At 41.9% G+C, this 10,697-nt stretch overlaps 1 protein-coding gene across 1 annotated transcript; it reads right to left on the bottom strand.

The window, feature by feature from the left end:
* Positions 1 to 278: 278 nt before the first annotated feature.
* Positions 279 to 9,986, bottom strand: LOC148017291 (putative pentatricopeptide repeat-containing protein At5g52630). The gene is made up of 4 exons (XM_087662735.1): positions 9,804 to 9,986; positions 9,422 to 9,761; positions 9,075 to 9,142; positions 279 to 521 (listed from the first exon to the last, which is right to left on the bottom strand). The coding sequence occupies exons 1-4, from the start codon at positions 9,984 to 9,986 to the stop codon at positions 279 to 281; spliced, it is 834 nt and encodes a 277-aa protein (XP_087518861.1).
* Between the last annotated feature and the right edge of the window lie 711 nt (positions 9,987 to 10,697).

Here is a 10,697-nt window from a genome sequence, read left to right as displayed (position 1 = left end):
CTGACAAAAACACTTCTCCAACCACCTTCTTGGAAAAAGAATACTCTAACCAACATTTTTGGACAGTCTGAAACATGGCTACGAATGTCCATTATCAACAACAATACCAGTAAACTTGCTACAACATAAACTTGATGAGCCTCTCAATGTTACAGCACCATGCATCCTTGAGACAAATGATGTCTCAGAGATCAAAACCTGAGAGACAAGTTGCAACTGCGGTCTTTCGAACTTCAGTGGAGGGCTCAGGGTTCAGAAAAGCATTCCTTGATGAGGTTTCAGCGAGAGGCAGGAACAGGTAACACTGGTGTAACAACAGCATCATGCAATGCTCTGCCAATCTCTAAAGCAATAGTACATCCCTTATCTGCAAGTGAACCACATGCTTGGAGGACACCAAGAAATGTTGGCTTATTGGGACTCATTCCTTCAACTAGCATTTGACTATACAGCTGTAAAGCCTTCTCTGCCTTATCCAACTCAAAATATGGTGAGATCATAACATTCCATACAACAATGTCCTGATCAAACAACCCATCAAGCATGCTCTCTGCTTCTAAAATGCTGCCACATTTACCATAGATACTAATAAGAGTGCTATTAACAAAAGCATCTGAAGTGAAGCCCTTCTTGTGACCATCTACATGTAATACTTGGAAAATTTCCCAAGAAACTTTCCTTGGTTTCCCATCCATGCTCATAACATCTTCCTTCTCAATGAGGGCACCACATGCTTGAAATGTGATCTTAAATGTCTACTGATTTGAGAAAATGCCCTCCTCTTGCATTTGTTTGTATAGTTGTAATGTCTTCTCTCCTTGACCCTGCTCAACATAGGCTGAAAGCATCCCATCATGCCTACCATTGTTGAAGAAGGACCTATCAGGTGAAACCCCAGCTGAAAGGAAAGGCAGCAAAAGACCCCTCTCTCTACTATACTACTCACGCAGAACAAAAATGCAAACACAACAACTAAGTATGTACAAAGTAACAAAATGTCAAACACACAACTTTTTGGTGGATTTCACACCTCGAATGTGTAGCAATACGACATCCACCCCCTCTAATCCTGCGCATCCTCCGGATGGGCCAAATACCCATGATCATTATCATGAAGATCCACAAACAGATCAATCTCTTCATTGTATATTCCCGGTATTTGAGCAAGATTATCTGTCATATCATCTGTCTCTTCCATTGAAGTTTCTTCTCATTGCTCTTCTCTTGCAAATTCTTCCAATGCATAATCCTCATCATCTCTTTTCTTGAAAATCTTGATTCTTTTTCCTACAATAGGCACTCTAAGCACTGTCCCATCCAATTCTGTCAACTCATATGTTGCATTATCAAAGACATGTCGGTCCAAACCATCTTTTCACCGTCTTCCGAAGTGCAGTATGCTGATTTTCAAGGCTGCTATCAAAGACTAATACCCAGTCTCCCTCTTCTATTGCTCTAGGCTGCAAGCGATGCCTGCTGTTAAACCTGTCCTTATTTCTTAGTCTAGCAACCTTCAACCTGTCAATAGCTAGCTGAATATCCTCTGGTCTTCTCTCCAACTGTCGAATTCGAAGAGCTAAGAGCTCCTCTCTCGTCAAATCCTCCTGCCAAGGTAAAACTGACCAAGTCAAAGCACAAGTCTCAGTCGGCATAATAGGTTTCTGACCATACATCAACTCTACAGGCATATATCCTATGGTAACACTATGAGTCGTACAATCAGCCTACAAAGCAAATGGTAGAAGTCTTGGCCATTCTCCAATCCGTCCTCTGCATGCTTTAGCTAATGCTTTCACTATTGGCGGATGCCCTCTTTTACTCTTTCCATTTCCCTCTGGATTGTATGCTGTGGCTAGAGCCAACTTGATTCCTAGTTAAGAGAAAAACTCCTAGCTTCATCTGCATCCAATTCACCGCGATCCGTAGTGATCTTACCCACACAACCATACCTGTAGAAAAATTCTTCCAATAAGAACTTACACACCACACTAGTGGTCTTCATTCTCAAAGATCTACCCTCAACATGATTGGTAAGATCCTCTCTAGCCAAAACAATATATCTCATCTACCATAGACCCATAGGCATAGTAACCAAGTCAACTACCCACTTATAATGAATGCATAGCGGATAGGTCGGATGAAGCTCATCCCGATGATGTACTACTGAATACATCTGGCAGTCTCAGCAAGTCTCTACAAAGTGAGAAACATCTCTATACATGCCTTTCCACCAATATTTCTCCTTGATTTTCTCATAAGTATCCCACACTCCTCTATGACCAGCCCAAGGACTCTCATGAAACTCCCTCATCACCTGTAACTGTGTCTCTCTATCGTAGACAACCCGCAAAGGTAATCCGCCTCTTTTCTTCGAATGCTTCCAAAGAAATCCGTCCTTGAGAAAATAACCATAGGCTTTTCTTCTAATCTTCTTGAACTCTTCATCTGTCCATTCATCTCTTTTGCTTAGTGTACTAAGGTACTTGCCAATCTACAACCAATCTCCAACATAGAGTTCTTCTATGAAAGCCACAATATCATAGACATGGCAAACATGATCAACCACAGTGGCTGAAATTTCTGCATCATCCTCTTCTGCAAGTAGTATTTCCTCATCATCATATCTGGCTCTAGACAACATATCTGCCACTGGATTATCCTTCCCTACTATGTGTTTAAATTCCGGATTTAATGACTTGATGTATGCAATCCATCTCAGCATAGCTATATCCAGAGTAGAGCAACTCGTAATCATACCAATCAATGGCAAGCAATCTGCCTCTACCACAACTGAAGCTCCAATAAAGTACTCCTTGTCACATTTGAGAGCCGTAACAATCCCTAGTAACTCCCTCTTGATTTGCGAATATCTCCTATGTCTCTCGTTTAGGACTTTCACCCCAAACCGAATAGCATACCTGTTTCCATCTGCATCATCTTGACCCACAGCCCAACCTATGCCAATTGGACTAGTGTCAACTGTCAATACAATAGGTCTTCCACAATTATAATCCGCTTTCCTGAGAGTAGGAGCAATGTGCAATAACTTCTTCAATTTCCGCATGGCTCTAGTGTGGGTCTCATCCCAATAAAATTTCTGTCCCTTTCGAAGCAGCTGATATAAACAATCTGCTATGTGTGCAAAATGGGGTATCCAAATCATATAAAACACACAAGCTCCAATGAATCTCCGTACCTCTAAAGTGGTAGAACAATACTCTGTAATCTTGCCTATAGCATCCACCTTATCAGGTGAGGGTTTCCTGCCATAATATCCACACATATGTCCAACAATTACAACCTCGTTCACTCCAAAAATAGATTTTTTTCCTGATAGTGTCAAGTTCACTTCTTCTAACCTGGCCAAAATCTTTTCACAAGCTGAAATATGATCAGCCACAAAGTATCTGCATCCGTGCTCATTTAGACTCTCATTCTTCTCTTCTTCTGCACACCCCTTAATGGGCACATCATCCAAGAAAGGCATAGTAAGCTGAGGTATGTAATCACAAAGGACCTTATGCATGGCATTCATCATATGCACAATTGAATTAATGGCACCTTGAGGCAAGGTACACATCCTGACAAGCCCAATAGGAGTTCTCATGGTGGTTATGTCCCTGCTTTCCAAAGCCAGCTGAAACTGATCATATCTCAAATACAAATCACCTAAAGAATAGATAGCACGTCTAGCAAATGCTTCTGCAAACTCATCCACAACTGGACCAATACCAACATTCCTGATAGTAACTCTGTTTACTGGCTGCATGTCCTGTATAAATCGGAGAGTACCATTCTTCTTTGGAACTGTAAACCACCTATTTGAGTATGGTACAGATGAAGGCTCAAGAATTCCCATCTTGATTTTCTCATTCAATAAATCAATCAGCTTTGGCAGGTGTGCCTTAGGTAGTGCAATAGGTCGGAGGTTCTATGGAATATGAGGAATAGTAAAGATCACCACAGGAGCAACAATATCTGGATTCACACATCCAATCTCATGCGGGAAAAAAGCAAACCCCCTTCCATGTCGCTTAAGCATCTCTTGAAAGCATTGCTTCTCTATGGGTAGCAAGAAATCACCATTTCCAATTTTCAATTCAGCAAGAGTCTCTGCTGAAAATTTATGGCCTATATGCTCCGGATTCCTCAAAATTGGTTGTTTGGCAGCCCTCTCTATTTGTTGATCACTGTCAGGTGGAAGCGGTACAGCTATTGGCTTCACCTTCTTATCCACAATCTTGTATTTCGTGTCAACCCTGGCTTCATTATGATCCTCTGCATTACTCAAATCCTGTTGTAAATCAGCAATTCTACACTCCAATGGCTGAATATCCTCAGCCCTCTGCTCTATGGACTGCATAGGAACAACCCTAAACTCTGGATGCTGAAATATTTCAGCAGTAAACTCTGTTGGCTGAAAAGTTTCAGCCCTCTGGGTCTCTGTAAGCTGATCATAATCAGCTAGAAACTCTGTTTGCTGAATTTCTTCAGCACTCAATACTTTTTGCTGAGCCACCTCAGCCTCTGACTCAATCTGTGACACAAAATCTGCAATTTCATGAAACATGTCCAGCGATTACACTAATACATTACTGTGACAACTCTGCATATCAGCTTTCAGTATATCTTCCATCTCTGTCATCATATCTGCACAAATCATACTGTCATACATCCCATCTATGTGCTCATCATCCTCTAAAATTCCTGCATTTTTCAAATTTTTCTCCTTCCTGCATATGTACTGCTTGGCAGCTCTAGGAAACTTAGAAGTCTTCTGATAACTCATCGAGCTGTTTGCTAAAATCCCAACAAAACTAGAGGAGAAAACACTACTGCAAGGAGGCGAGAACTCCAATCTCCTCTGCTCTGTATCACCGTCATCTTGTGAAACGGCAGTACCTAATGAAAACCCGAATCCCTCACAGTGGGCAAAGGTGCATCTCTAAGAGTATCCCTGTTTCTAACATGGTTCACACACATAGTCATAAACTGAACTGCTCTCATACCATCTTTACTGCGAATCCGTGCATAAGCAGATCCATCATCCATTACCTTTGTCTCCATGCGCATCTCTGTGATGAATGGCTGTCCAAGAATTATGGGATAAGAGCATGAATCTTGCACAAAGAAATGGAAATCGTCCTATACATCTCCAATAGAAACCCTGACACTGGGACAGGCAGCATACAAATCACCTGTTGTGTTGTTGGCGGCTCTCATATGAGATTAATCTCTGAACCATGATCCACCAAAGCAACATAAGGCACCTGTTTCTCTCCAATTTTTACCATCGTCTCTGTACTTTCCCTAGCCCAATGACTCCGCAAAAAGTGACTACGCGGTATCAAGACAAGCTCATCAATTTCAGCATAATGCATAGGCTGAACTCTCTTCTCTATCTGTGCAAAAACAGAAGCATTCTCAACCATAACCTCATCCTCATCCTCATCCAACTCCCCAATCAAAACTCCCTGCGTATCAGTAGTAGGCAATGCATGTCTTTTCCTCTTCAGGACCTCTTGAAACTGATCTTGAAACTCTCTTTTTGGGATGCCCAAAACCTCAGAAATAGTGAAAGTCACCTCACTGCCAAGTATCTTGTCATTAAAGATTTTATTCATGTCCATTGATGTCTCAATATCGGACATCAATCTAAACCCTGGCTGCTTTCTCTCTCTAGGCTCTTGCCTCTTTTCTCTCTTTTGAGCATCTTCCATCTGTCGTTCTGGCCCTGGTCTCAAAGATGGTCCTGCAGTAGGTGGAGTAACAAACTCACCCCCTCTAGTCTTTTTAGCTGCACTTGGATTTTCTTCATCCCTCTTACGCTTCTCCTCAACAAGTACATCTGCTCCCTGAGATAGCCAAGTAGGCATAAATAGAGTATCTGTCAACAGGCGAATCCCAACCTGTCTCAGATCTGATGCTAGAGCCTACACTAGTCAAAACAGTTTGCTGAATTTTTCCTTTGTTTGCCGTCTCCATAGCATAAGTCCATAATGCTGACTGATTCTCTGATCCTTTCTCAATCTGGACTCCATATGCAGAAGCATCTCCTCTACCTGCCACATAAGAAGTATGCGCAACCATGTCATCCACTAACTTCTTCATTCCGCCTTTCCCAAAGTTGGTAGCAAGCGGAGCTCCTATTTCAGTCAACCAAATCTTACCATCTTGTCCCCAAAATTCCAAAATCTTCCTCCTTGCATCCTGAAAAGATTCACAATCCCTGCAATGTTGATGGTCCATACTATCGCACCAAATACATCTTCGATCTCTCCTAGGTGCACTAGGAGCACTCCTAGGTGCAGTAGGAGCACTAGAAGAAATAGTAGGCGCAGTCGAAGCAAACTGCTCTTTCAATTTTCCCACCAATTCTGCTTTAACTGACTCCAGTGTCAAATCTGTTATGCCTTTAATTATATCATCAAGAGAGGAAGGCACCGATGGAGCGGATGGTTTTGGAGCAGAAGGTGCTGGCATCCGTCGTGGAACACGAGGAATAGGAGGAGTGGAAACAGTAGGCACTGGCATAGGCCAAGAAACTGGCTGAGGAGGAGAAGAAATAACAGGGATAGAAGCAGGCATAGGAGTAAAAGAGGGTTTCGGTGTCATAGAACCATTCTGTAGGCGGGTCTTCCATATCCTCCTCTTGGTCAAAGTCGAGACTGCATCCTGGGCATCTTGCCAATCCGTTTTAAGTCCCTTAGGCTTCGTGCGATCCTTAAGATGCTCTCCCAATTCTTCCTAAAGAGTAGGATCTGGAGCTTGCAAGAAAAGCTCAACTTTCTCAACATCCAATGCTCTTTGTTCAATGGCATCAAGTTGACTATACCTCTCTTCAAATTCTCGAATCAACTCTGAAGTAGCTAGACCTTTGTTTGGCATGTAGACCCACTCTCGGAATGATCGCCTTGTAGCCATCCCAAAGTCCTCAAGGAAATACTCTTCTTTCAGGGCTTTCTTAAAATCTTGTCAATGTGAATTTTGAATAAAAAGATCAGTCACTTTTTCCCTCAAGGCGGGTGTGACAAGATGAAGGAAATACTTACTCATAAGTCTAGCTGGAACTCCAAAAAATCCCATCTTGATCTCATATGTCTTCAAATATGCAGAAACATTATGGCCATCAAATAGCTTCTTCTCATTCTCAACTACTTTAATCGCCTTAGTCGCACTGATTGCATTCTCGTGCTCCGAATATAGTTGCCTTTGCTGAGACAACTACTGTTGATGCAATTGCTACTGCTGCTGCTACATATACAATTGTGTCTATTGATTTTGAAGCTGCATATACATGGACATATTCTGCAAAATCTGCTTTAGATCATCTGTTGCAGTACTTGACGCAGCAGTCATTGATGGAGCTAAAGTAGAGGAAGCAGCAAGAATCATAGAAGAGGCTGAAAATGATGCTGAAGTATCCTCCATCCTGAAATTTCTGCGACGCTTTCATGTTGGGTTCACCAAAGATGTCGAAGGATTTGCGAAAGCAAAGTCGCGACCCATAGAGGACCTTCACTGATTCCAGGATAGAAGATCAATCAAGCGAGATTACGATTCAATTTGAAAGAAGGAAGCTAATACCTCTTCTCTTCCAATCCTCTTTCTTAACAACTTGCAACATGATGGTTGTGTTGGGTCTTCATCATCATCATCCAAGTTTTCAATATCAGTCAAGTGTAGATACCACTTTTGAAGCAACTAGTAAGTTTTTGTGGACTTTTGCACTAAGTTTTCGTACCCCAATGGAAACAGAGATTGGAAAGACAAAAACAAATAACTCTGAATTCAAAGGAGGTGGATAGACATGGGTTTTAGAGACTTTATGTAACTATGGCAAGCTACTGGAATATCTGGTGACATCCTTCATCCTATTGGTTCTTTCTACTTTGGCACAACTTTTTGTTCAACCTGTGAGTGGGCCTATGGAGGGCATTATTCCACTCATACATAAAAGCTTCTCCAAAAAATCTTTTCAAACAGGTAACCTGTCTTCATCTTTAAGTGATTTCTGAGAATCTCAAATTGATGGTGGTACAAGTGTTGGTGCAGGGATTACTGGAGCTTGATATATGGGGCCTCTTTGTCCTTGTCCATAAGGTTAATTGTAGTATTGCTCAAGATAATAATCATCCATATGCAAACGCTTGGTTGCCTATTGGTATGCGTCTCTGTTGTAACCATAAGCACCTTCATAATCTACATAGCCATAAGCTCTGCCAAAATCTATTGTTTGGTGAGCATGGTCACTACCAACTGAGACAGATCCAACTCGCCAATCTTTTACTTGCGACTTTTGAGATGATCAGAAATATAGAGAAAGCGACACACAGGTCTCTGGTGATTTCCACGTAGATAGTCTTGACAAACAACATCATAATCCCTCTCCCCACTTGCAGGTGTGTGATGGGCATATCGACACTCTCCCGCCTGCCTTGCACAACATCCCCTCACAAAGTCCTTTCCGGATGATAAAAACGACAGCGATCACGACTACATCTTCCTCTTAATATGGCTCCTCCTCATGTTTCCGTTCCCTACTTTTTCTTCCCCCCGAAATTTTTACCTGTGCCCTTGGGATGGAGATAAAGCATGTGCAACGTCATCCCTTTCTATGCTACCAGAGGGCAAAAGGACGTTCTTGCAGTTACTATCTGACTCAGTTCTTTTCCCCAAACACTATCGGACAGGGTCTCACATGATTGTACAAATTCTTTTGAATTTCTAGTGTACTAGTAGTCTCTCGATGCCCTTTTTTTGTTAGCATTGCTCATTCTGCAAAAGTGCCTTCAATTCATGCAAATTTTCAGGATATACATCTGGCTCAGGAACAGGGGTTGTCGCACACTGATTATGAGTGCAATCTGGAAGTATAATTTTCAGTTGTCTAAGCAAACATATGGTGGTTCTTGTTCTCTGCAACGATGGCATTCAACTTTCGAAATGCATATATGCACTGAAGGATATAGATCATTTTGTTACGGTTTGGGAATATCGTGCCAGAATGTGGAACAATTCACTGCCATCAATGCGAAACTGAGCTTCCCTCCACACTTACTGTACATACTAACCCCTTTTTTTCCTGTAGCAGCATCTATGACTTTAACAAGCCTCTCAAGTTGTTGCTCAGCAGCAGCAGCTAAAAAGAGGTGAAGATGGCTCTGGAGTAGTTCAACTAGAAACTGCCCACTAGGAGATTCTGGCTAAAGAGGTGCAATTGGATTTCCCCCATCATTGGTGGCAGCATCTGCTTTCACTATCACAAGCCTCAACTTCTGTGTTTGCCTCTGACAAAAACACTTCTCCAACCACCTTCTTGGAAAAAGAAGACTCTGACCAACATTTTTTGACAGTCTGAAACATGGCTAGGAATGTCCATTATCAACAACAATACCAGTAAACTTGCTACAACATAAACCTGATGAGCCTCTCAATGTTACAGCACCATGCATCCTTGAGACAAATGATGTCTCAGAGATCAAAGCCTGAGAGACAAGTTGCAACTGCGGTCTTTCAAACTTTAGTGGAGGGCTCAGGGTATCTGAAAAGCATTCCTTGATGAGGTTTCGACGAGAGGCAGGAACAGGTAACACTGGTGTAACAACAGCATCATGCAATGCTCTGCCAATCTCTAAAGCAATAGTACATCCCTTCTTTGCAAGTGAACCACATGCTTGGAGGACACCAAGAAATGTTGGCTTATTGGGACTCATTCCTTCAACTAGCATTTGACTATACAGCTGCAAAGCCTTCTCTGCCTTATCCAACTCAAAATATCATGAGATCATAACATTCCATACAACAATATCCTGATCAAACAGCCCATCAAGCATGCTCTCTGCTTCTAAAATGCTGCCACATTTACCATAGATACTAATAAGAGTGCTGTTAACAAAAGCATCTGAAGTGAAGCCCTTCTTGTGAGCATCTGCATGTAATGCTTGGAAAATTTCCAAAGAAACTTTCCTTGGTTTCCCATCCATGCTCATAACATCTTCCTTCTCAATGAGGGCACCACATGCTTGAAATGTGATCTTAAATGTCTACTGATTTGAGAAAATGCCCTCCTCTTGCATCTGTTTGTATAGTTGTAATGTCTTCTCTCCTTGACCCTGCTCAACATAGGCTGAAAGCATCTCATCATGCCTACCATTGTTGAAGGAGGACCTATCAGATGAAACCCCAGCTGAAAGGAAAGGCAGCAAAAGACCCCTCTCTCTACTATACTACCCATGCAGAACAAAAATGCAAACACAACAACTAAGTATGTACAAAGTAACAAAATGTCAAACACACAACTTTTTGGTGGATTTCACACCTCAAATGCGCAGCAATACGACAGCGTCTGTACATAGTAGGGTCTTCCAGAAACTCTCAGCTTCACATTCTGCTCCAAAGGAACTGAAATAGGCTTACAGCCTGTCATCCCATATTTGGACAGTATGTCCAATCCATACTGCCTCTACAAGAGCCATATCCCACTTGGTGATCTAATCACCTCAATGACCAAGAAATAACGCAGCTCTCCCAAATCCTTCATCTCAAACTTCTACTTCAATAGCATTTTCACATGAAGGATATCTTCATCACTGTCACCTGTCATAATCAAATCATCAACATAAATGACAATTAGCATAATACCTTTCTCTAATTTTCTCACATAAAGTGAGAAATCTTCCTTGGAAATTTGAAAG

This window comes from Lygodium microphyllum, chromosome 22 (genome assembly GCF_053477565.2).
Source record: "Lygodium microphyllum isolate KBCC chromosome 22, Lygodium_microphyllum_v1.1.10, whole genome shotgun sequence".
In the NCBI taxonomy this organism is placed as follows: Eukaryota; Viridiplantae; Streptophyta; class Polypodiopsida; order Schizaeales; family Lygodiaceae; genus Lygodium; species Lygodium microphyllum.
This window is presented reverse-complemented; position numbering and strand designations above follow the sequence as displayed.